At 46.2% G+C, this 27151-nt stretch overlaps 1 protein-coding gene across 1 annotated transcript; it reads left to right on the top strand.

Annotated features, from left to right (window-relative positions):
• The first annotated feature begins 9604 nt into the window (after window positions 1-9604).
• BAG2 (BAG cochaperone 2) lies at window positions 9605-19710 on the top strand. The gene is made up of 3 exons (XM_060258362.1): window positions 9605-9816; window positions 18076-18185; window positions 18867-19710. Exons 1-3 carry the CDS (start codon window positions 9656-9658, stop codon window positions 19265-19267), a joined length of 672 nt encoding a protein of 223 aa, XP_060114345.1. The 5' UTR covers window positions 9605-9655; the 3' UTR covers window positions 19268-19710.
• The last annotated feature ends 7441 nt before the right edge of the window (window positions 19711-27151 follow it).

Genomic DNA, 27151 nt, shown 5'->3' on the forward strand with positions numbered 1-27151 from the left:
TGAACCAGTTTGTGGGAAGAACAGGATAGAAATGGAATCAAATAAATAAATTATTGAACTCGGGTATTAACTCCTGAGTAAACATACCTACGACTTAGCTCTACAATGGCATAGTGTGTCTGCATTCCCCTAATACTAAGAAACAAATGGATCTTCTTCGTGGTCTCTGTGCATCACACTGATGGGAGTAGGCGCCAGCGCCGATCTCGATCGGTAAACTTCAAAAGCTGCGGATTTCCGCGCCGACGTCCCAGTGCGCATGCCCGGGCCCCCCCCCCCCCCCCGCGCATGCTCACTGGGACAGGAGCGGACATCCCGCCAGTTCTCTTCTGACCGCCGCGCTGATCAGTCGATCTTCTCTGCTACGGTCGGTGAACTTACCCTTGGATAATAATTTTTTCTTCTATTCTTCTTAGTTAGATAGTTGTAGTTATAGTTGTAGTTATAGTGTAGTTTTAGATAGTTAGTAATAGTTGCGGGAGAGCGGGGGAGTTTTTCCCGCCCTTCGGGGCCCCCTCTCCCTACTTTCGTTTTCCCGCCGTTCGTTTCCCTCGTATGGAAAGACGGTGGGGGTTCTTTCGCCGCTGCTCCTCGTGCGGGAGTAAAATCGCCCCTCCGGACGGGCACGAACTGTGTTTGCTGTGCCTGGGCGAGAGGCACCGTCCTGACTCCTGTCCTCATTGCGCCAAGTTTTCGCGCCAAACGAGGAAGAACAGGGCAGCCCGACTTGCAGCGGCACTGATGGAGCAGGCTCTTTCCCCTCGTCGCCAGCAGGCTGAGCAGGCGGAACAGCCCTCCGGTCATTCCGACCAGTCGGCACCGAAGTCGGTCGACACCGACCAGACCCCTCCCGACACCGACCGCCCTAAGAAAAAGCCGGGCGATGCGGTAACCTCGGAATCCTCGACGCCAGCTAAACGGCGCAAGGAGGAGAAAGGGGCATCAGCTGTAAAGGGGAAGAAGGACAAGAAACAGAGACACAAATCGGCGCCGCTCTCCGCGCCGGTGTCTCCCGTGGACCCTACGGCTCCGATAGTCCCTCCGCTAAAGCTCTTCGCGTCCCCGATACGCCACTCCGACACTCCTTTAGACTCGAGGTCGACGCAGCTGGTCATTTCGGACTCTGATTCGGACATAGAATCGGGCCAGAGGGTCGGTACCGACCGCAGCCCTCTCGGCCGAAGCACCCCTCGACAGCGAAGCCCACTGGTCAGACCGAGTGATCGGCCCCGAGACCGTTCAGCCAGCAGGTCACGATCTCCTCTCGGCAAGGACGAAGGCCGATCGCCTCGTGGAGCCCCGTCCCACGTCCCATGGGACCAGAGGCAATGGCAGTATTTGTATGGGGCTTACCCAGTACAACCTCATTACCCATGGCTGCCGCCGCGACAACCCGAATGGGACCAAGCTTCTGAGACATCTTACCGGTCCCGCACGTCTTTTCGCACGGTGAAGACGGCCCCGTCGGCGTCGGTGTCGAAACCCCTAGAACCACGCACGAAGGAGCACGACTTCGCCCCACCGTTAAAGCCGAGGTCGACCCCGACAGCCCCAGCATCCCCATTGAAGCCGGTGCAGCCATCGGACTTGTCCGACTCCCCGGACGAGTCTCCCAGGTCGCCGGGGGGTTCGTCTCCTGACGGAGGACCTTCGTCGCCGGACGAGCCATCGCCACCGGGAAAGACCTCGGACGAACAGCCGATCTCGCCATCGGAGGACCTCAAGTCCTACGGCGACTTAGTAAAGCGGATGGCTCAAACCCTCTCGCTCCCGACGGTCCAGCCACAACCGGTCGTTACCGATACGGTTTTCGACATCGTGCAACAGGACACTTCCACCGCTGTGGCACTGCCTCTGACCAATGTTATGTTGCAGACTGCCAAGTCCTCATGGGACAAGCCGGCGTCCACGCCTGTGTCCTCTCGCAGGCTGGACCATATGTACAGGATCCAGGAGTCATCAGCAGAGTTCCTGTACGTGCACCCGAGACCGAACTCAGTGGTAGTGTCCTCTTCGTCAAAGGCGAAGAAGACCCATTCCACGCCCCCCGATAAGGAGGGTAGGAAACTGGATGCAATAGGAAGACGGCTTTACACCACAGGCTCACTGGGAGTCAAAGTTGCAAACTACACAGCCTGTATGGGCAGATATCAATATGCCCTATGGGACCAGGTCTCCACCATTCTTGGTTCCATCCCGGAGCAGGCGAAGACCTCACTGAGAAAGCTGCAAAAGGAGGGCATGGCCCTCGCAAAACAACAGCTGAACTCAGCAAAACACTCGGGGGACACGTGCGCCAAAACATTGACCACTGCTATCGCCCTCCGCAGACATTCCTGGCTCCGTTCCACGGCACTGCAACACGACACGCAGGCCTATGTGGAGGATCTACCGTTCGATGGCTCGGGATTGTTTAGCTCAAACACGGACTCGGTCTTGCAAGAGTTAGACAAAAGTATAAAGACATCTCGGAACCTGGGAGTAACAAGCCCCCGCACTCCAGCCAAGAGACAGTGGCCAAAGACGTGGCACAAGAAGCCCTACTCAAAGTCGCCAGAGCGGCAATGGCGCTCCAAGCAGCCAGCTTTTCCGCGGCCCCAGTACCAGCAGAAACCTAAGTACTCGCCACCCTCTACCCAGGTACCCAGGCAGAAGGGTTCCAAACAAAAGCAGGGCCTTTGACTGCCTCCCGCCCCTGTATGGCCCTGTGGACTTGCACAGTATCCGGTTGGCACGTTTCCTCCCTGCCTGGGCCCGCATCACGTCGGACCGCTGGGTGCTGTCAATTATTCAACAGGGCTATGGGATAGAGTTTACCAACCCCCCACCCACCCCGACTTTCGTTTACACCCCTCCTTCGCAAACCCTCCGGGAAGAAGTATGCTCCCTCCTCGACAAGGCCGCGATCGAGAGGGTCCCTACGCACCAGCTCCGGCGTGGCTTCTACTCCCGATATTTTGCAGTCCCGAAACGGGACGGGGGCCTTCGGCCAATTATGGACCTACGGGCCTTGAACCGATTCGTAAGATGCGACAAGTTCAGGATGACAACCCTGCAGTATATCCTCCCGCTGCTGGGACAAGGGGACTGGATGGCCACGCTCGATCTAAAGGACGCATATTTTCATATATCGATTCATCCCTTCCACAGACAGTTCCTCCGCTTCACAATTGGAGAGGAGCACTTCCAATACAGGGCTCTTCCCTTTGGGCTATGCACGGCCCCTCGGGTGTTCACCAAGGCGATGGTGGTGATTGCCGCTCACTTGAGACAGCAAGGGGTAACACTCTTCCCGTACATCGACGATTGGCTCCTGGTGGCGGAGTCCAGGGAGTCCTTGCTGCGGCACATAGAAATCACCCTTGCCCTGGTGGAAGAACTGGGACTCCAAATAAACCAGAAGAAGTCCCATCTCCAGCCCGCGCAACGCGTGCAATTCATAGGGGCGATATTGGATTCAAGGGAGTGCAAGGCATTCCTCCCTCCAGACCGCGCGAATGCCATCGTGCGAACAGTAGCGGCTTTCCGGCAGAATCCCGTGGTCTCAGCACGGAAGGTCCAGAGACTGTTAGGACTTATGGCAGCCACCACGGCGGTGCTCCCCTTCGCAAGGCTGAGAATGCGGACTCTACAGCTTTGGTTCTTGAGGAGCTTCAAATGCAACCTGGAGCCGTACTCCAGACTCCTAACGGTACCGCCGGAGGTGCTGGAGTCCCTAAGCTGGTGGGGTCAGAAACAGTACCTAGTGGAGGGAGCCCCCTTCCACAAACCAGTACCAGTGCTAACGATCATAACGGACGCATCCCTATGGGGTTGGGGTGCCCACATGGGAGGAATATGTGTGGGGGACAGGTGGCCGAGTCGCTACAGTCAACAGCACATCAACCTGCTGGAGCTCCTGGCCATCTTCCACGCCATCTTCTCCTTCCAGACTCTTCTGAAGGGAAAAGCAGTAGCGGTGTTGACCGACAACACCACAGCGGTGGCGTACGTCAACAGGCAAGGGGGGACGGTGTCCCGCAACCTTTGCAAATTGGCCATCTCGCTGTGGGAGCTGTGCAGATCGCTGGGGGTCTCCCTACAGGCAGCCCACCTGCCGGGAGTGAACAATGTGCAGGCAGATTTCCTCAGTCGCGGAGGAGCCCTGTCTCACGAGTGGGAACTGAACTCAGAGTTCCTGGATCCGGTCTTCCGCAGCTGGGGGACACCGGAGCTGGACGTGTTTGCTACGAGGCACAATGCGAAGTGCGACCTGTTTTGCTGCAGAGGGGGAGCGGACCCCTTGGCCCTTGGGGACGGTCTCCTAATCCCCTGGACCCACCATACAGTGTATCTGTTCCCGCCCATCCCATTGCTAACCAAGGTCGTGCAGAAACTTCTACGGGAGCGCCCACAGGGGATCTTGGTGACGCCATGGTGGCCGAGACAACACTGGTTCCCCTTGGTCCTACGACTGGCCAAGGGGAGGTATTACCGATTCCCACAGGCCCCGGACCTTCTCCTCTCCTACCAGGGCAGGATCCTCCATCACGATGTGCCGCACCTCAGGCTGACGGCATGGCGCCTGTGATTTCGGACAGGGCGCAGTTTGTCATAATGAACGCGCGGAAGGCATCTACGAGGAAGTCATACGCAGCTAAGTGGGCGAAGTTTGCGGAGTTCGCGGCCAGTCGCTCCGTACCTCCCAGTAGAGCGGGACTGCCCGTGATTTTTGATTTCCTGATTGTGCTGCTGGACAAGGGCCTCGCCCAATCGTCCGTGCGGGTTTACCTGGCGGCCATTTCGGCACAACATCAGAATATAGAGGGCCGGTCGGTTTTCACGCATCCGGACACAAAGCGGTTCCTCAAGGGCATGACGAGACTGTACCCGGCAGTTCGGAACCCTGCCCCAGCCTGGGACTTGCCCCTGGTCCTGAGGGCACTAACGGGAAGACCTTTTGAGCCTATGGCCTCCTGCTCTCCTCACCTATTGGCCTGGAAAACAGCCTTTTTGGTGGCCATCACCTCGGCGAGGAGGGTGGGGGAGCTGGCGGCGCTGCGATGCCCCCTACCTTAATTTCTCAGCGGATGGGGTGATGCTCCGCCCTGACGTTAAGTTCCTACCGAAGGTGGTATCCCCGTTTCACCTGAATTCGGAAATATTTCTGCCGGTTTATTTCCCGTTGCCGGCTAATGACTCAGAACGGCGCCTTCACGCCCTGGATGTTAAACGGGCGCTATCTTTCTATCTTCACCGCACAAGTCAGTCGCGGAGAGACCCCAGACTGTTTGTATCGTACGCTGGACCCTCCACGGGCCTGCGGATCTCCTCGCAGCGCTTGTCCAAATGGATTACGGGGGCGATCCGCCTGTGCTACATGCTCCACAAGAGGCCGCTGCCCGGCCCTCTACGGGCTCATTCCACGCGAGCTATGGCAGCATCGGCTGCGTTCATGAAGGGAGTGGCCCTGCAGGACATCTGTAAAGCTGCCACATGGGCATCAGCTCACACCTTCGTGACACACTACGCGCTGGACCTGGGGCAGAGACGAGCTTCCGCTGTGGGCCACGCTGTGTTGCAGTCCGTCTCCTCGTGATGGACCGTCGCACCCGCCTCCAGGTAGGCTTGAGCTTGCTAGTCTCCCATCAGTGTGATGCACAGAGACCACGAAGAAGATAAACAGGTTTCCTACCTGTAACTGATGATCTTCGAGTGGTCATCTGTGCAGTCACACTACCCGCCCGACCTTCCCCGCTGCTGACGGTCCCTCCTGAGGGGCTAACGTGGCGGTCAGAAGGAACTGGCGGGATGTCCGCTCCTGTCCCAGTGAGCATGCGCGGGGGGGGGGGGCCCGGGCATGCGCACTGGGACGTCGGCGCGGAAATCCGCAGCTTTTGAAGTTTACCGATCGAGATCGGCGCTGGCGCCTACTCCCATCAGTGTGACTGCACAGATGACCACTCGAAGATCATCAGTTACAGGTAGGAAACCTGTTTTTTGCAAGGTTTTTTTAAAAACATATAAAATATTTATATATTATTCTGGTCTCTAGTTTCCTGGGAAAGTGTCATGGGTGGTTCTATAAGAGTTGTTCTGTGGTTTCTATTCATAACTATGGTTGCCCATGTATATACACTGTACACCTGAGTCTTATAAAAGTTTTCCCCTCTGTCATAAACTACATTTAATATAGAACATGTCATGACATGTTATCTTCTAAATAGTCTACAAGAAGAATAGCAAAATGGAAGTGATTTTATAATATTAAATATTTTATAAAAGTTGTCATGAACAGGGATGACTTCCCATGATGTTTATACCTCAACAGACACAAAGGAAAACTTTTAAGACAAGGCCTCAGATTCAGTGGGAGCTCACAGGAGCACAGCTTCTGAACTTTTCTGAGAGTTCCACCTCCTTGTCCATTGAATAGTATGTGCAGCTGCATAATAATCCCTGGATGAGCTCCACCACCTATTTTTCTACAAAATGACCCTCTTTAAGACCATCAGTACTCATAGGATTTGAAAATCAGGTGTACATTACTTGCTCAAGAATAATATTTTGCATTTATGTACCATTTACAGATGTTAAAAATATTTCATGTACATCTCATTATAATCATAACCCAGTAAAGGTTAGTATTACCATTCCTGTACTGCAGACAGCAGACTTAGAGAAAATAGCTTGCTTACAGCTACATGGTGGATTGAGTTTGTAACAGAAAAGATTTACCTCAAGGACTTCTTGGTTCATAGCTCTCCATCATTATGGTGGTATAACAGGTGTGTCCTAAAGAGGCAGGCCCTTTAACAGGATGTTAACATTTCTTAATGCCTGCATACTTTCTCATCGGGGTTCCACTTATCAGAGGCACTGCTGTGTGCTGGCAGAAGGGTCTCTCTGGGGGTAACAGGTGTGCTGTCCTAAGGAAGTGCCACTTCCATTTCTGTCAGCAAATATATATGCCTCCACTGTTCCCTCCTCCAAATGGAACCAACCTAGGTAAGTGCTGCCTCAGGAACGTCTTGTTTACAAGGAGGCAAAGTCAGCCAGCTTTTGAATACTTAAAATCCAGTGTGAATGGGCAAGATGGGTCTTTCTACAAACCTGTTCGTAAAAAAAATGTGAAATCTCAGTTTGCGGAAAAATGTGAAAAAATTTTTTAGCCATTGGGAGGGTTTTTAAAAGCCAAAAATGATTAAAACTGCCTGTTGCTTTCAGCAACTGGTTCCTTCAGTGGCTGTTGCTAGGTAACCACATCATTCCAGGCTAGGTTTATGTGAGGAAAAAGGCAGGGAAGGGGGCAGAACCCTTTCCAGGCCTACTTTGGCATCTGGCATGATAACTCATCAGGGCTAGGGTTTCCAGCTCCATATTGGGAAATGTCTGGAGATTTTGTAGTGGAGTCTGAGGAGGTCAGGATTTGGAGATAGGAAAAGCCTCAGTCAGATATGCCATAGTTTACTCTTCCTCCAGGCAGATACATCACTGTGTCAGGTATAAATCACACCTCTGTGTCCCACCTGAAGCTTGGAAACCGGAGGTCTGGAAGGAACCTCTGGTGACCTGATTCCACCCAGCCTGCATGACTCAACTAGGCCCAGCTGCCTGCTACTGATCAGTAGCAGCTATCCTATACAAGCCAGTGTGGTGTTGCAGTTTGATATTAGGTGATCTTGGACCAGTCACATACTTCCATACAGAGTTGATGTGTGAAGAAGAGTAGAAGTTGCTTTGGGCTAGGGATACCAGCCTCCAGGTGGGTACCTGGGGATCCCCAGGAATTAGTTTATCTCCAGACTACAGATATAAGAACATAAGAGAAGCCATGTTGGATCAGGCCAATTGCCCATCCAGTCCAACACTGTCACACAGTGGCCACAAGAAAAACAACCAAGTGCCATCAGGAGGTCCACAAGTGGGGCTAGAAGTCCTTCCACTGTGCCCCCCCCCCAAAGCACCAAGAATACAGAGCATCACTGCCCCAGACAGTTCCAACAATATGCTATGGCTAATAGCCACTGATGGACCTCTGCTCCGTATGTTTATCCAATCCCCTCTTGAAGCTGGCTATGCTTGTAGCCACAACCACCTCCTGTGGCAGTGAATTCCACATGTGAATCACCCTTTGGGTGAAGAATTACTTCCTTTTATCCATTCTAATCAGTTCTGGAGAAAATGGATGCTTTGGAGGGGAGGACTCTATGGCAGTGTACCCCACAGAGGTCTCTGGCTCTCCCCAAATCTCCAGGAGTTTTTCAACCTGGAGCTGGTGACCCTACCCCCCTCCATCTATGGGGAAAGGTGAAGTGGGCAGGAAGTAAATAAAAATAAATAATAGGTGAAGATGGGAGACAGAGAAAAGGTAGGTTGATAAACGGCAAGGAGAGAATGAGGCAGGGAAAGGGGAGAGGATACAGAGCTTGCCAGGCAGGAAGAGGAAATAGTGTGGGGAGGGTGACAGAAGAAAGTGAGGTCCCACCCAAGTCCTTGATTTCCACTATGCAAGATGGCCTGACCAAGTCGCTAGCACCACACACCTGGGCTGCAGTTTCCCTGGTTGGGGGGGGAGGGGATGAGATGCAATCAGTAAGAGGTGTTATTGTTTTGGTTAGGCACTGAGAAAAACAACTTAGCAATAAGCACAAGAAAAAAATTAACACCCCACCCCTGGCCGTTCACATAAACGACTGCATCTGTACCACCCCATTAACTGCACTGCAGTGGTTTCTCAGCTCTCTTGAAAAGCATTCTGAGGGGAAATAAACCAAAAGAGAGACCTCTTACTGATTGCATTACAACTATATCGTATTTTATCTATACCATAGTGTTATTGTTTTGGTTAGGCACAAGAAAAAAATTAGTCCTACTTAAATTCTACGGTAACAAGAAACTAATGATTTGTAATTCAGGAAGCCTTCAAACCTAAAAACTGATTGCATTACATCATATTTTATCTATACCACTCATCTGCAGGTATAAAAACCTAGGCAACATAAATGGCATTTTTGATAGCTATAAGTGAAGAACAACTTTAAACACCTGCAATAAGAAAGTTTGTTTCTAAGAGCTCTAATAAATAAAACACAATACACTGTTCTTACAACAGAGCAGTGATGAGTTATTACAAGTGTTAACTATTTTAGTGTAACTAGTGAATTATCTCTTTTTTTGTTGTTAGATTTTGAATCTTGCCCAAATTCTATTTCGCCCTTTGACACCCCACCCCTGGTCGTTCACATAAATGACTGGATATGAGAATCCACTCACTGCATCTGTACCAGCCCATGGAAAGGCTATGCTGCAGTACAGCCTTGTCTGTCTCTTTACTGCCCCAAGCCTGCGGTTTATTTTTAATGAGGGTGAGGAGGCCTCTGAGCATGCGAGAGAGTATCTTTCCCCCCCCCCTCGACTCCTTGCCTTATGTCTCTTGGGCCACGCAGGGTTCATTACTAGTCAGCGGTGAGTTCGGGCACTTTTGTTTTTGCCCCCTGGACAGCTCGAGCACGCAGCGATGACTGGGGCGGGGAGGGCTGCTTCCCTTCTTTGGCAGCGAGCGACGCGGGTGTCAATCCAGGAGCGGCGCTGTCGCCGCAGCCGGAGGGAACTCTTCCTGGGCCAGTCGCAAAGGCAGCCGGCCGCCTCTCTCCCCTCGCGCGCCAGGCCCGCTATGGCCCAGGCCAAGATCAGCAGCAGTCTGAGGAGCAGCAGTGGCGGCGAAGCAGCCCAGCAAGCGGGCGGTGGGCAGATCCGAGGCCGCTTTTCCCGTTCCACTTCCATGGCGGACCGCTCCAGCCGCCTGCTGGAAAGCCTGGACCAGCTGGAACGAAGGTAAGCTCGGCCGGGTGTGTTGGGGGGGGGGGGGGGGAGGGGGGTTTAGAGACAATGGCTTTTGTCGTGGGGAGGCCGGGGAGCAGCTGCGCTCGGATGAGACGCGGCTCAACTGCAAGGCTTTTGGGGTTTTTTAATTTTGAAATCAAAGTTTTCATTTGGAAACAGAAACACGAGGTTTACTGTTTTTCGCAAGGAGAGGGTGCTCCTTCTATAGCTCCACCATGACAAATATGATTTTTAAAACACCCACAAGTGAATTCATTCAAAGTTTCCCCTACCCTCGGTGGCAGCCGCATGGGTTTCCCCGGGGTGAGAAGGGGAATGATTTCGCCTGCTTGGAGACAAGCAGCAGCTTGGCAAGAGGAGCTCGCGAATGCTGACCGTCTTAATGATCATCTCAGAGAAGCTTTGCATTTGCCAAATATTTCTTAATTCCTTTTGGTCATCTGAGCCAAAGCCAATATGTCTTGCTTGCGGGACTTGCCGTATCTCCTGATGGGCTGTCAGGACCTGACTGGTGAAAAACAAACAACCGTAATTTCACCATCGCCAGAAGAAACAGTTTAGGCCAGTGTTTTGTGGAGGCTCTGGATTGCATCAGAAGTGTGCGAGCTGAATAAGAACTTATTTTTAAGTTCAAAAGTTTCACTTACGAAGCACGCCTTTCTTAAATTATCCCTTGTCCTTTTCAATCACACTGCTATGTTTACACAGAGCAGCTAAAGGAAGACTGTTTTCAGAAGTTGTTAGGAATGATAAATACAGCGATATAAAAATCCAGCCTGAGGCTGGGAAATTTGACTGGACTGAGCTGGGTGGAGTTTGGAGCACTACCGCAGCGGAGACACTAGTGCCATTTTTTAAAAAACAAGACATTTTGATATTCTAAAACCAATTTGCAGAGAGAGGCTACCATGCCAAAAATGACAAAGCCTGTTCTGCAATGCAGTGCTAAACAAAGGGATATACTTCTGAACAGGGGTCATTTTGTGGAAAAAGACGTGCCAGAGCTCATTAGCACAACGCATTTGCATAACTCATTTGCATATGCCACACATCCGTGACATCACTGGATGGTGTACTAAATTATATCAGCTCAACATCTACCTTGCAATGCTTCTTGAATCATAATCATCATAATAAAACTTTACTCCCATCATATTTTTAAAATTATTTTCCTGTGTGGCCACAGTGGCACGATGAAGATTTCCATCTGTCTGCTTTATATATGTTGATTATCGCTTCTCAACCTTTTGGCTAAGATCAAGTTGTTATTTTCCCATTTTTATGGTGAAAAATATTAGAAAGTTTATCAAATCTTCGAATTCAGCAAAATTCTCACAAGGGGTTTGACCAATGGAGCCCAGAAGCAAGTGTTTGGGGGGAGGGGCAAGAAATAAAGAGCACAATAAAATTTAGAGGTTCCAGAGCTCCGCTCCTGTGAGATCCTGTCCAAAATGAGGCCTGCTTCTGAATTCAGTAAATGGATTTATAAGGGCATAACTCTATTTAGGATTGTGCCACTAGATAAAGAAGCATGTCCATTAACTCACCAGCCCTTTTAGCCATTATAATGTCAACAAACAAAGAAGAGCGGTTGACAGGAAGTAATTTGCCAAAGATTTCACAGAGAGTACTTATTGGAGCTTGGTTTTGAAACCAAATATTTCAGTTCCAAGTCTAGTACTTAAGTGGATCATATTGGCTTTGAGTCCTTCTCTTTTCATGTAGATGCAGTTGCGAGTTCTTGGGAAAGTGTAGGTTGGGGGATAGGGTCAGTATGAGACCAGAAGAAGATGGACTTTTGTAGTACTTGGAATCAGAAGTAAGGGCAATACAAGATACCCGCCTTCAAAACTGGTTTAATTAGAAATTTCTGTCTACTCTGCTTGCTTATGAATGACAGGAACATACATAGTTTCTGCTGTTTGTCTCCATTATCAAATTCTGATTTTGAAGTGTTAACAAATGAACACTTATTGTTGTGTTTTGATGACTGCTTCCCATATGCAAGTAATGTTTCAGCATTTGCCAACTGAATATGAGCATGCCTGTGCTGCTACATGTTTACGGCCATTACATTTGGGTTTCCAAGTGGTGGAACTGCACCTTCATTGCAAGCTTGGGCTACCTCACACTTACCCTTCATCTATGCAAGTATAAGGAAGACATGCTGCTGGAAGATGGGGCAGAGTTGTGAGTGAAACACACAGGTGCTCTGGTGGGAGAGACCTATAAATAGATCCAAACTTGCAGAGACCTGGGAATCCCAGCTGTCATTACAGAAAGTTTATGGAGTCTGAACACCATATTTTTGCGTGTCGGGATCTGTGCTTGGACCATGAGGAATGACTGCTGTGCGATCCTAAGCCTTTTTACACACACATAAATGCCACTGACATGAATGGAGCTTACACACTGATAACTGTGCTTAGGAGTACAGTCTGAGTTGCCAGGAATATTATGGGCTAAAAAGGGGGTCCCCAACATAGTGCCTGTAGGCTCCATGGCATCCAATTATATATTTCCTGGTCCCCCCCCCCCAAGTTTTTTTTGAAAGTGGGCAGAGTCACATAGGGCTTTATCCAGCAGGGCTTCTGGGTAACCACTGGAAATACATTTGGCGAAGCAGATCTTTTAAAATGTTGTTTTGGCAGCAGCTGGCACCACAGCATAAGGAACTTAACTCTGTGACTGAAGCTAAGCTGTGCATATGCAAGGAAATACATTTAAATCCATATGTTAATTTTAAAAGGCTGGCATCTTATTAAACAGAGCTTCCGCCTTTAACTTTGAAGGGTTACTGTTAAAGTTATGCATAACTGAATTCTCTTACATTTTGTGGTTGGCTCCATCTCCTGAGGCAGCCATTTTGTGGCTTTGCCCATCACCCCAAGTTAGAATTCCAAAGGTGCCCACAGGCTTTAAAAGGCTGGAGATCCTTGGGTTGGAATGAGCCTGAAGAGCACCTGGTGCAACGTATTTTATTAAAGCACACAGTCTACATGGCATCTGCACTGTATCACACTTCATTTTCTCCATCCCACCCCAATTAAATCATGATGTCCAGTGGCTTAATATAACATTCAGGTCTGGATGTGCAAAGGAAACAAATTCTGTAACAACTTGAAATGACTCACAGAATGCTTTGGAAAAATATATTAAGATGCTACAAAATAAAAGCTAGGATAATCTAGAAAGCACATGCAAAGTTGGCAAGGTTATTATCATTGTTCTCTTTCTTCACCCAGATATGCACAAAGGTAGCAGAGGAAGTTTTGTCATGATAGAGACAGGATAGAAAGCTTCACATAGTTAACTTTGGCATGCCATCTTGCTGTTGAAAGCTTAATAACAGCCATTTAGACATCTGGCAATCCTGTAAGCTACCTTGCATCTGAGGAGATAACATGGGATATAAATATAACTGTGTGTATTTGAAGAACACTATTGCTAATTAGAAAATATGGGATTATGGGAGCAGCCCAATTAATTAATATACACTGGCTAAATAGCATTATACTGTTTGAAAATTCTGGTCTAAATAACTAAGCAATAGTGCAATTTAATATTTCCTTGAAGGTTGTAATAAGGTCTAATTCATTTGTGGTTGTGTTGAAAGGGATCAAACAGGGATGTCTATTAGTTTTTTACTCTCAGTGGAACTACCTGGTAGGAGACAAATTACTCATCATCAGCCTACTTTAGATAAGCAACTGTGTTTAACTATGAACGATGAGGTTAGACTTTCCTTATGCATATTCTGTAAAACAGCTAGAGAGAGAAAGCAGATTCAACCTAGCTTAAAAATGAAGTAAAATAGTTGAAAATTCAAATTTCCAAATCTTTCTCTTGATTGTCCAAGCTAAACTTTAAAAGTATAATTTTGCATATTAATCCAAGTAAATGCTCAGATTCCTTCCATCTTTGAGGGCTTACATAGTCAGCTAAGATTTCAGCGGCCAAAGATGTGTTATGAGACAAGGCAAGGCAACTGCTTTTTGTCCTTTCACCTTGGCTGTTACGTCAGGTGTCAAAGTTTTCCCCATCAGAAAAGTGGTACACTAGGCACTGGTAGCCTTTCAAAACAAGATTTAATTTATATAAAACGGATTGGCAGGGAAGGGATGGGATTTGTGCAGAGGTTTCTGGGATTTAGAATCTGTGGACAGATAGAACAAAAAATGAATACAGAACTTCTTCACAGGCAACTTGTTTCATAAGATACAGTGTTTCTCTCAGGTGGCTCAACACTTACTAAAAGTAACCTTGATGTTAAAGGTTTATATTTTTATAATTACTCTAGATTTTTTAGGAACTTTCCCTATTTCTAGTCATACAAGCTTGAGGGTATCTTCCTCATCCCTTGGGTTAACAGATTCAGGTCTCTCACTTCTAGACCTTTTCCTCCTGGCAAACGAGTTATTCTCTTCTCAGTAAGAGCAATAACTCTGGCCTTTGGCACCGTTGAGGGCCTTTCTCTGACACCTCAAACCTTTGGCCAAGTCCTACTCCAGCTACTAGTCTTTCCCTTGGGATACTAAGCTTGATACAGGAACCTTTGTCCCTCTCAATATATGTTTCTTTATTGGTACACAATCAGAGACGGCCCTTAATTTCTGGGATCAGTCTCCCACTAGAGTCTCCAGTATTCAGAGCTACACCACATTCACCCTGAAACTGACTCTGCTTCTGCGGCACAGTCGTACTCTGAGAGCCTCACAAGAGCCACCGCTCTCTCCTGACCACCCTTTTCAACTCCCCAGCTGCTCCTCTAACTCCCAACTGCCACAGTTTGACCATTAGAAGCAGTTGCCCAATCACACTGAGTTCCGTGACCTATCACTCACTGAGAATTCCATCATATGCACTGCCTCTTATTCATGCATAAGCTTGCAGTCCATCACAACATGCTTTTACCAAAGTTTAATTTTCTCCTTCTGTTTCTAGTGTTTACTAAATCTGTACAGTTTCAACAAACAGCAATTTAAACCTAAACTTAAAATCAATGCAAAAATATTTTTTGCCCTAAAGATGGTCCACAAAAACTGATATTTTATACATATATAGCAAAAATGGAGGACTGGGGAATTCCAAATCTGGAGTTTTCCATTCCTTTCATACCAAAGCAGGATCTAAGGGCAGACAGGGCTAGCCCTACGGTACATGGCACCCCAGGCAGCCTTGGTGTCCACTGCCCCCGCTCTCCGCCGTACCTCCTCCCTCACAATTTAATGCCTGGGGATGGATGGTGAAATGTCGCATTCCCAGGCTCTTTAAAGCCCCCCCACTGATCAGCTGATCAATGGGTAAAACTGCTCCAGAGGCTGGCCTGCATCTATGCTGGTCCTCAGGCACACTTGCAATTAGTGCAGGGGCAGTGGCAATGGGAAGGATGAGCAAGCCACTGCCTCCTCCTCCCCCTTCCTTCCTGGATCACGTCATTCCCACCACCACTGCCCCTACGCTGATCACGAGCATGCCTGAGGGCCAGCATAGCCACCAGCCTCTGGAGTAGTTTTACCCACCAATCAGCTGATTGGTGGGGGGCAGCCTTTAAAGAGTCCAGGGAGTGCGACACTTCACTGCCCATTTCTGGGCATTAACATTTTGAGGAAGGGAGGGGGACAAATAGGGGGTGGGTTGGGGGCGAGGTCCGAATTTGGCACCCCCACCCTGCTGGTGCCCTAGGCAAATACCTAGTTTGTCTAGTGGGTGGGCTGGCCCTGAGGGCAGTTGATAACATATATTAAAATAGGTAAACAGTCAGAAGTTAAAAAGAAATTAAAGCTTCATACTGCTAACTATAACTGAACCACAGAAAAGTCTCCCCCAGTAAAATACCACCATATATTTTCTCAAGTGGCTCCAAAAATTGTTCTGAAGAGCCTAGTTTTATAGCCTGTCTGGTTGTCAGCCTTCCTTCTTATCCCAGGAGCATTTTCTACAGCACAAGAGCCTTCTCTGCAGTCCAGTTAAAGCATCTTCTAAATTTTCTTTTAGACAAGAAGGAAATGTGCTATATATCAATAGAAGATCATGTCAAAACCACACAATTTTCTTCTAAAGTTTAATGAATTAGACAAAATTGCTAATCCATAATTCAAATGTCTAATCCAGGGATTTCAAACTCATTTGTTATGTGGACCAGATCTGACATAAATGAGACCTTGTTGGGCTGGGCCATGTTGGGCTGGGCCATATGTGTACCCAGAGCTTTTTTTGTAGGAAAAAGCCCAGCAGGAACTCATTTGCATATTAGGCCACACCCACTGGTGCCAAGCCAGCCAAAACTGCGTTCCTGTGCGTTTCTGCTTTAAAAAAAAGCCCTGTGTGTACCTATTTAAGATTAAATAGCAGAAATATAAACTTTATAAAGGACACAGATGAACACAATTAAAGATTTTTTAAAAAACTTAAAACAGGCTTAAAATATTAGCATGTTTTGGTCTTAAAGGTGCTTTCTTTGTATTTCTCCCATAGGATCCAGGGAACTGGGCAAAGGAAGCTCTGGCTCTTTCCTTCCTTCCCCAGGGGACCACGAGGGGGAGGAGCCTCAGCCAATAGAAGGCTTGGCTCAGTAGCTCTGCTTTGCGATTGTGATAGCCTGGCAAAGCAAGCTCTTCCTTCCCCCCTTTCTCCCCAAGAGAGGAGCCTCAACCAATGGAGAAGACAGAGGTTTTGCTCTGTAGGGCTATGCTGGCCCTCAGGCATGTGATTAGCAAGCCTTGCAAAACAAGCTGTTACAAAGAAGGAAGCAAGAGAGAGGGAGAAGGAAGCACATGACAGCCAGTTGCTTGGGGGGCCTGATAGGAGCCCTCCGTGGGCCGCATTCGGCCCCCAGGCCAGATGTTTGACACTCCTGGTCTAATCCATTGTCTGGGGCTCTGGCCAGGAGTTCCAGGTTCACAAAATCTTAAGGAAATCATATGTAATTCCAGGTTTGCTTATAAGGAGTTGGTTTCATCATTACACAACATATAAATGCCTTGATTTTAAATATATTAAGTTGGTCATTTTCTTATTAATCCTACAGCACAGCAGCAACCAAGCTGTCCATTCACAGAATTGCAGGAATGAATAAACTCTGTTGTGACTAGCATCAAAGTCAGTATTGTGATAAACCTATTCAGAGAACGGTCTAAGCATGACATGGGAAGGTTCTCTGTATCCAAAATTTAATTGTTTACAATACCACAATTCTTGACTATCATATTAAAAAATACTTTATTTACTTCATTAATACCCTACCTTTCTCCTCCGTAGGGACTTACATTCTCTCCTCCATTTTATCTAAGCAACAATGCTATGAAGTTGGTTAGGTTGAGTGTTATGACTTGCCCAAGGTCAGCCAGCCAGCTTCTGTGGCAGAGTAGGGATTCAAACCTAAGTCTCACAGATCCTAGTTTGACATTCTAGCCACTACACTATGTTCTTCTCAGTGGTAAAAAGTAAAGCAGGAGCCTAAAGATGATCTGCTAATACTGTTTTCAAAAGAATTGTTCATTAGATATTTGTAAAAGTTGTTTTCAGGCATGATCTAACTCAGAAATACTGTAGTTGAGCTGTTGAACGTCCCCTTTACACATACTAATGGGAGTTTGCTTTGGAACCTGCCTCTCTGCCGCTTGAATTGACATGCTCCTTTCAGTAATAGCGTAGAAGTATTAGGCCAGGGCTTGCTAAACTGTGGCTCTTTCACACGTATTGTGTGGCTCTTGAAACCCCCATCACCCTGTCAGCCAACTTGGAAAAGGCATTTCTCTCTCTTTAAATCACTTCTCCAAGCCAAGCCTGCCTGCCTGCCTGCCTGCCTGCCTGCCTTCCTTCCTTCCTTCCTTCCTTCCTTCCTTCCTTCCTTCCTTCCTTCCTTCCTTCCTTCCTCCCTCCCTCCCTCCCTCCTTCCCTCCCTCCCTCCCTCCCTCGTGGCTCTCGAACTTCTGATGTTCATGTCTTGGGGCTCTCAAACATCTGATGTTTATTCTATGTGGCTCTTACATTAAGCAGGTTTGTCCACCCCTGCACTAGGCCAATGGATCAGGTGGTTGATGTCTACATCTTCCCATTCCATTCCTACATGCACAGTAGAATTTTACCAGGGGTACATTATGACATGGGTCCTTTTCTCCATCTTTCTTCTTGTGATAATAACTGCAACTTCTACTTGCCAGGTTTGCCTTTTTGTGTTGATAAGTGTTGTTCCTCAGGGTGTACATTATTTCCTCAATTGTTCCTTTTCCTTTTCCCCATCTTTAGGGTTGAAGCCTTGCGGGATGCAGCATCATCAATGGAACAAGAAAAAGAAACTCTTCTGGAAATGATCCATAATATACAGAACAGCCAAGATATGAGGAATATTAGTGAAGGTGGGAGCTTACTAAACTTCTTACTTGTACATCTCTTAATTTGCCCAAAAAGATTCAAAAATGTAAGGCTGATCAAGCAAACTGAAGATGCTGCCATAAGCAGATGCTTCCCAGCAGCTGTCTGTAATCTTTTCCTTTGCAGTCCAATGAAGCCATGGCTAGGGCCCGGGTACCCAAGAGTACAATAAGCTATGTACCATGAAGGTCTGTAGTGAGAAGGGATAATCAGATGAAATTGTTTCTCCTCCCTTACTATTGTTCTGTTCAGAGCTAGCTCCCTGTATGTGTGGCAAAGGAACAATTTTATCTGATTCCTTTTTCTTACAATAGCTCCCCCATTGTTGGATCCAATCCATAATTATTGCATACCCTGTAGCATGTTTCACCTGGTCCTTTTTACATGATAGATGAATGTGTGTTAACTGATTTATCTGTTATGGGGAGCTGCTAGTAAAGATTGTCAGCTTCTCAAGGAGCCACTTCTAGCAGTGTGCAATAACAAAGCCACTCTAAATTCTGTGACTTGCAGTAGAAGCCTAAATAGTGTGACCTTAGAAGGGGGATTCTGTTTTGGAATGCACTATAGATTATGCATCAAGTAACAAAATTATTTTCAGTCTCCCTATGATAGTGTGGTGTTGTAGGATGCTTCAGTTCTAAGCGTTTCACTTTCAAATGCAGGTGAAAGAGAAGAGCTCAACCTGACTGCCAAACGTCTGATGGGCAGAACCCTCACAGTTGAAGTTTCCGTAGAAACTATCCGAAATCCCCAGCAGCAGGAATCGCTGTTTCATGCTACGCGGATGATTGACGAAATAGTCAGTAAACTCTTAGATGACTTAGAAGACTCCAGGAGCCGCTTAATGTCACTTTATGGAGCTTGTACATCTGAGGTACCATCTGGACCCATTGATCAGAAATTCCAGTCGGTTGTAATTGGATGTGCTATAGAAGATCAGAAGAAAATCAAGAGACGGCTAGAGACTCTACTAAGAAATATAGAAAACTCTGAAAAATCCATCATGCTCCTAGAGCATCAGAAGACAACTATCAAGCACCTCTGCAACAATGGAAAAGATTAAAAGCTACCCTTGTTTCCACAAAGCACACAAAAACAAAGGAATGCTGCTCTTAAAAATCCAAAGTCATGGGGCTTCTCAATGCATAGCTGATACTGTGGAAATCTGATTCAATAGAGAACTTCTCCCTAACTCAGTCCTTGGCTGTTCAGAGCGCACAGAAGAATAGCTGGAAAAAGAGAATCCTAGAAAATACCCTTACCATATACTGGGGGTAAAATGTCCCTGACTTCATTGGAGATAAGGTGAAGACTAGTTAAAGATTACTCCTGTGGGGCACTTGTCCTGTGGTGGCCATGGGGTAAAGTACTAGTATCATTCAGCAGTTTTTATTCCATGACTTTTTGTTCCCTGCACAGGAATTTAAGGGGGACATGTACTGTACTTATGGTGCCGGGTACATCTGATAGCTGTAACCTCATGTAATATAACAGCAGTGACAAGCATTTATTTATTTTGTCTTCTTAAGGATTAGCCTTCTCAATCATAACTCATGTCAAGTTTGTTCATAGGGAATTAATGATTGGGTATTTTTAATATTTGTAAAATCATGTTCCTGCTAAACTTGAAGTGACCCAGTATTAGGGTTGCCAACTCCAGGTTGGGAAATACTTGGGTGAAGTCTGAGGATGGTCGGGTTTGAGGAGGGAGCTCAAGCGGGGTATAGAGTCCACCTTCCAAAGCAGCCATTTTCTCCAGATGAACTGATCTCTGTTCCCTGGAGATCAGTTGTAATAGCAGATCTTCACCTACCACCTGGAGGTTGGCAGCCCTGCGGCACCCATATTTGTTGTTGTTTTTTTTTAATCTTCTCAGCCATGTTACAGTCTCATTATATATGAAAAAATTCACCTAAGCACATTTTTTTCATCTTTGGTGAATGAACCTGTATGGTAGGGAGATTGCTGCAACAGATACAAAGGAAAAAAGTTGATCTGCATTTTTCCCTGTAGGCATATAAATAAAGAGATTGTGCTTTGCACTGTAAGTATGTCAGTCCTCTTCTTTGGATACTATCCTATGTATAGGTGCCTTAACTATTGGCAGGCCTGTAGCTACAGTGGGGCCCACAGGATCCTGGCACCACCACCCTCACTACTGGAAACCACCTGGCCCCACTACCACTTTATGGAGTCTGCGTAATGGTGCCCTTCTCTGCCCCTCAGGCTTTAGCTAATGGTGGTGAATCCCTGCTGTGCTCCTCTCCTGAGTGAGCCTGGGGCTCTCCTCACCCAGCCACTCCAGTGGTGGGCTGTGGCAGGAAGGGCATGGAAATGCAGGGTGGGGTATGCTGCCCAAAGTGACATATGAGGTGCTTACACTCAGGCCAGGGGCTGCTGCAGAGAATGCAGCAGAGGTTCCCCCTGCTGCCATCCCGAGGCAGCTGCACAAGAACAGCAAGCAAGCAGCTGTGATTAACACCCAGCAAGAACTGAACCCCACCACCACCGCCGCCGCCGAGAATGCTCCCCTCCCCCCCGATCAAAAGATGTCAGAAAAAAATTATTTGGGAGCAGAAGCACCGAAGCTAGGCTGGTGGGAGTCCCCTGGAGCCTGACTCAGAACCAGTCACCAGTTCCTTCTCCTATTGGGTTGGAGGAGCACTGTTACAAAGGTGTGTGACCCCCCCCCCCCATTTGATTATGTGTAGTGCAGAAAGTGTTGCAAGCAAACAGAAGAAGAAATTGGATTTATATCCCGCCCTCCACTCCGAAGTGTCTCAGAGCGGCTCACTATCTCCTTTACCTTCCTCCCCCACAACAGACACCCTGTGAGGTGGGTGGGGCTGGAGAGGGCTCTCACAGCAGCTGCCCTTTCAAGGACAACCTCTGCCAGAGCTATGGCTGACCCAAGGCCATTCCTTCAGGTGCAAGTGGAGGAGTGGGGAATCAAACCCAGTTCTCCCAGATAAAAGTCCGCACACTTAACCACTACACCAAACTGGCTCTCCATTTGGGCTTCTTCCTCCTAGGAGATTCCTCCTCTTAAAGAACTCCAAGATTTCCCAAGCAGATGCAGGTGGATCACCCTGTGTAGGCTGGAAGCAGCTTGAAGATCTTTAAGATCTATCCACAGTTTTATTCTATCCACCTTTAAGATCTATCCACAGTTTTATTCAAGGTATGAGCTGTCCTGTGCATACATGCCCACTGCTTCTGAGAAAACTCATGCCCAGCAAAAACTTCATGAGTCTTAAAGGTGCCTGGCTGGACTCAAGCCTTTGTTCTCAAGATTCTCCACAGCATATGAAGACGGGAGCTTTGATTCTCCTGGAGTCACAACTGATCTCCAGCTGACAGGGGAAAGTACCCTTGGAGAAAATAGCTTACTCCTGAGTATGGCTTACTCCCAAGTAGATCTTTCAGCTTCCAGAGCCTGACCTCCCCCCCCCCCCCTTTAACAAAAAGTCCTGCTTGTGGAAACTTGAAATCCTGGCTACAGCCCTAGTGGAGACAAATAGTAGGCTCCCTTAAACTGTTTTCCCCTGGTATCCTGGGACCTGGCAGTAAGGAAAAGCAGGGGCTGTGGTTTGGAGCAGAGATGTATCCTAAACTGCACAGGTTTACTCTCTCTCACCCCTCTGGTATTCAGAGGTTTGCTGCTTGTGAATACGGACATTCCCTTTACTCACCTTGGCTAGTAACCACTAATAGAACTATCCTCCATGAATCTGTCTAACTCCCTTTTAAAGCCATCCATGCTTCCAGGTGGAAACAGACTTCCAAATCAATAGAAACAAAATAAAACAGAGAGATGTGATTATGGGATAACAAATATTTAAGCACCTCTCTTGATTTTTTTTGCAATAGATGTCTGTTAGCCATTTATACTTGGGGTTAAGATTACTACAGTTTATAGGCAACATTCCAAACATGCCTTGGTGACTGCTTTGTTAAATAGCAATACTTTGGGTATGCAGTGTTTTATATTTCAAATGTCAAATCTGTCTTAAAAATCCAGTTCCATTAAGTGCCTTTCTCCTTCAGTACTACTGAAAAATACTTTAGCATCCACTGGCTTTACTGACCTCTCAGAACAAGTGATCATGAAAATTATTAGACTCATTTAAATGGCCCATGAAGCCTACTGGTTTCATTACCAAACAGTGCTTTTTGATTGGTTTTTAGAGAGAAACAGCCAGTTCTAGGTCCAATGCATTTTATTTTCCCTGCAAATTCAAAGACTGCAAATCATTTTGACAAAGTCAATTAAAAAAAAAAATCTGAAGTTACATCAGTGTGGAAATAAGGTTAAACAACAGACACAATTTGTTTTAGCCATTTAGTTACACTTTTATAATGAAACTCTCACTTTCTTGACAATGGACTAATAGTAATAAAACTAACCTTCCCCTTTGGTGTAGGGTAACTTGTGAAAATGTTTGGAGCAACCATAGTCACAAGTCGTCCAGGCACCTCACTGCTCACATGAATCAATATTTTCCTAAATCGTTTACCTTTAAAGACAGAATAGCCCTATGCAGACTTAACACCATAATGCTCAACCATAATTTGAAGCAATGTGTAGGCCATAATTGAAATAGCCATGGTTAGAAACCCTCTTGCATTGAGCAACCATAGTTAATATAATTTATTTGTTTCTTTTTGTTTGCTTACTTTGTTTGAATCGTATCTAAATGTTTGTGAGCAGCTTTGGGTCCCCACCAGGGAGAAAAACACGACAGTGAGTTGCCTAAGTAAATAAATCTCCACATGTAAAAAGCACCAAGTAGCTCTTAATGGTATCTTCCTATACCCAGCTCCAAGCTAAATCATGGCTGCATTGTTCATTTGGAAACTTTCAGGTATTGTGACCCCTTTTCTCCCCAATGGGGACACAGAGAAGCTTACATCACATTCTTCCCTCCTTCATTTTATACCCTCTGAAGCAGGTTAGGCTGAGAGGAAGTAGCTGGCCCAAGGTCACCCTGTAAGTTTTCATGACAGAACAAGGATTCAGACCTGGGTCTTCTAAATCCTAGTTTGATGCATGATCACTACGCCATGTTGGCTCTCAAAGCAAGTCCGTAAGCCATGATTAACATTAATTTTAGGTAAATGTTACAACTGCACCAGGTCAGATTTTCAGATCCAAGGCACTATCCAGTGAGCTGAACTTTTCCACACTTCTCTCCAGCAGCTTTTTTCATTTTCTTGTGCTTGCATTTCAGTATTAAGTATTCACACAATATTCAACATCATGAAAGTAATGAAATTTTGTGATACTGGTTTCTGTGTGAAATTCCAAAGAAAAAAAGCTGGGTGAACTAACCTTGTTTAGCATATGATGCCATGTAATGGAACCACTACTGTTTGGCTAATAGGTTACAGTGACTTAGCAATCCACCATGGTTCACAAACTAAAATTCCATTCTGACTTTTGCAGATTCATGTTTCAGTATTCAAAGAAATGTTAGTAGATAAATGTTCATTTTACTGACCAACAAAAGGTGTTTTGATCAACTGAGTACATTCAAAATACTATTCTCTCTAAACTGGGAGTATGCTGACTTTAAAAATATTAAGATTTTTTTTTAAAAAAGCACATTCTTTTAAGGCATAACTAGTCTATCTTAAATTGCACCAGCTCAGATCCTGCCCAAAGTTACCAGTGACTGAAGGATTTCCATCAGTGGAACACCAGTTTTTCATTCCTTACCACCACAGGCCAAGATTTCCGTCTGAAATCTGACTGCATTCCTGAGGACAGGAGATTCTAGGAACACCATGAGGGGAGAGCTGGAGTTCTGCTGCAGAAGGGGATGATCAATGATAATGCCCCCCTCCACTTGCAGAATTGCTGAGAAGGTTCCAACATACTGAATATGCACTCCTGCTTATAAACTTAAAGACAAGCCTTGCCTGTCTCAGATCAAGGCCCACCTAATCGAGTATTTTTTGGAATAACCTGTGCAACAAGCAGTGACTAGATAGTCCATCTGAAATTACTTACTGAGCCACCAAAGGCTTTGTTTGCCCCATGTCTCTTTCCTAACTTTCTCCTAAGTGCTACACAGGGTTTGCTCAGAGCCTCTGCCATTTTGGAGTTTATGTAAGCACAGTGTAAGAATACGTTCAGCAGTTCTCTTAAGGGTGGTGCAACCGACACAGAATGTTAATCTACAGCTATATTTGAGATCACACAGTACCATAGGGTTGCCAATCCCCAGGGGGGAGCAGGGGATCCCCGGTTTGGAGGCCCTCCCCCCGCTTCAGGATCGTCAGAAAGCGGGGGAAGGGAAGGAAATGTCTGCTGGGAATTCTTATTATTCCCTATGGAGATTTATTCCCATAGAAAATCATGGAGAATTGATCCACGGGTATCTGGGGCTCTGAAGGGGCTGTCTTTTGGGGTAGAGGCACCAAATTTTCAGTACAGCATCTAGTGCCTCTCCCCAAAATACCCCAAGTTTCAAAAAGATTGGACTAGGGGGTCCAATTCTATGAGCCCCAAAAGAAGGTGCCCCTATCCTTCATTATTTCCTATGGAGGGAAGGGACTGAAAAGGTGTGCCGTCCCTTTAAATGTGATGGCCAGAACTCCCTTTGGAGTTCAATTATGCTTGCCACAGCCTTGATCTTGGCTCCACCCCCAAAGTCCCCAGATATTTCTTAAATTGGATTTGGCAACCCTACAGTACCGTGACTTTGAACAATCAATCAGAATCAGGCACACTGCATTGCAATAGGTGTTTCTGATAGTCTGAGTGATCAACCCAGATATGCTGCATTACATCTGAGTCATAAATGATCACTACCTACATTTTCCTATACACTGCAACCACAGTTGATATTAAATTTCATAGTTTACTAATAGCAATGCTTGCGGGGAAACAGATACATGGATCAAGGACTATCCTGCACAAGTGAAATAAAGACTGGAAGGCCTACAGCCAGCACCCTTGTGGTGTAAGCATGTTGTTCTTTATCAGCCTGGGATTACATGCACACCATAAAACCCACCCTTAGCCCTCTCCAGACACAAGCATGATCAAAGCTGGCAGCAGTAATCATTGTTTCGAAAGGGAAATCCACATTTGCAGCAGTGTGCCGTTGAGAACCTCTGACTTAGAGCAGTAGTACTCCCAGTTCAACACTATGAACATTGACTAACATTCAGTACTAGCAAGCTTGGCACTATTTTGTGCTACTTGCTGCTGCACCACTTTGCTTGAAGGAAAAATACAGACTTCTTGTTGAATAGAAATTTAAAAAAATGACCAGATCACAATGCTATACCTATGCATGTTCAAGATAGGTGGGGATAATTGTTACTTTCCTTAGATAAGTAGAAATGCTCAAAGTCTTCAACTCTGAAAACAGTAGTATGGACGAAGGTCTTAAAAGCACAGCAACACAAATTTGTTACTGCATTTATTACCCTCCCCTTCATTATGGAACCCAAGTTGGCTCACATAGGATCCAAGCCCTGCTAATTCTGTACCTCTATTTTCTACTTTGTTCACTGAAGGCATTTTCATTTGTGGAAGAGGGGGGAGGGCAATTTATCAATTAATCCCTCCCACTGCAGGCCATTCCCCCTCAACGCTCATGATGTTCCTAGGAGTCCACAGGACATAATTTTGGGGGTAGACACAGAAGAACTGCAGCAATTGTGTTACATGAGTTCCAAAAATGACCCCCCCCCCCAACCCAGGCACCGACAATATCCAGATCACTGTAAAGCATGTGCCCTCCACTCACATACTGGTTTTATAGATGGCAATTACATGTTATGGACACACTTTAAACTTGCACTACTGTATACAAAGGTAAACAAAGCAAAAAAAAAAAATGGCATCACATTCCTTCTCTTCAGGCAGTATAAAATAAGTAAGGCTACTGGTTTCATCTGAAAGTCCCCATATTTTTTCAAGTGTACAGAGTCCTAGGCATTGAACAAGATGGCTGCATGGGTAAGGAATAATTCTTACTTTGCTTACATACCCCTGCCATTGTGCCACAAGTCTAATTTGGACCCACATAAAAAATACAGGTGATGATTAAATGTGATTGTTAAAAACAAAAGGTATCAATCCAATGTTTTAAAGTGAAAGCAAGGAGGGTTAATGACTAATGTCTATCTTGTGTCATCAATGAAAAAACTTTCTTGTGTAGGATCTGGGTGGCTGTTTCTTGTGCTCATGTTAAGAGATAGTTGGGCTAAGACTTCTCTGAAATGTATACAAGTTATATTTATTGTATAAAAACTCATGGAATACTAAAAGCCCTCTCCAATGTAAATGCCAGATGAAGACATACTTTCTAACACAAATACAGTATTTCAATGGCGATGAGTACATTCTGTAAAAGCAACTGATGCGGTACCTTAAAGTAATACTCATAGCAATAGACGATTTTATCCAACACATCAATACAACTCAGGCTGAGGAAGCTACAGTGCCACATCATGTGAACCATCGTTGAACATAATCTATGCACCAAAACTAGTGATATGCCAATATACTTTGGAAACAGAAAATTTGATGCTGGCTGAACTTTGCCACACAAATATTGCAGAATTATTAAACATGTATATGGGATTCATACTGAAAATGCATGCATGAATTAATGCTTTTGAAAAAGAACAAAGCAAACACATTAACATGTTGCCACTGATCCTGTAACACTAAACAACTATTTTAACATCCTGATCCTAAACCCATTGTATAGTAGTATATCATTTTCCATTAGACTTAGAACCTAGCCTTACGCACATTTACTCAGTAGTAAGCCCACAGTTCATGAGACTTACGCCTAAGTAAACCTGTGGCCTTACATTCGCACAATGTGATTAAGAGCAAGGTGCATCCTGAAATGACAGAAAAGGAAGAGGACCTTATTGAACATGAGATTCACAACAGTTATTACAAGATGCACTGGAAAAA

Source organism: Heteronotia binoei, chromosome 1, assembly GCF_032191835.1.
Source record: "Heteronotia binoei isolate CCM8104 ecotype False Entrance Well chromosome 1, APGP_CSIRO_Hbin_v1, whole genome shotgun sequence".
Taxonomy (NCBI): domain Eukaryota; kingdom Metazoa; phylum Chordata; class Lepidosauria; order Squamata; family Gekkonidae; genus Heteronotia; species Heteronotia binoei.

Bases quoted from the DNA above. Each gene is read 5' to 3' on its own strand.
- BAG2 (XM_060258362.1), top strand. From the start codon at position 9,656: ATGGCCCAGGCCAAGATCAGCAGCAGTCTGAGGAGCAGCAGTGGCGGC. The intron at 9,817-18,075 runs GTAAGCTCGGCC...CCCCATCTTTAG, and splicing joins CTGGACCAGCTGGAACGAAG to GGTTGAAGCCTTGCGGGATG. The intron at 18,186-18,866 runs GTGGGAGCTTAC...TTTCAAATGCAG, and splicing joins TATGAGGAATATTAGTGAAG to GTGAAAGAGAAGAGCTCAAC.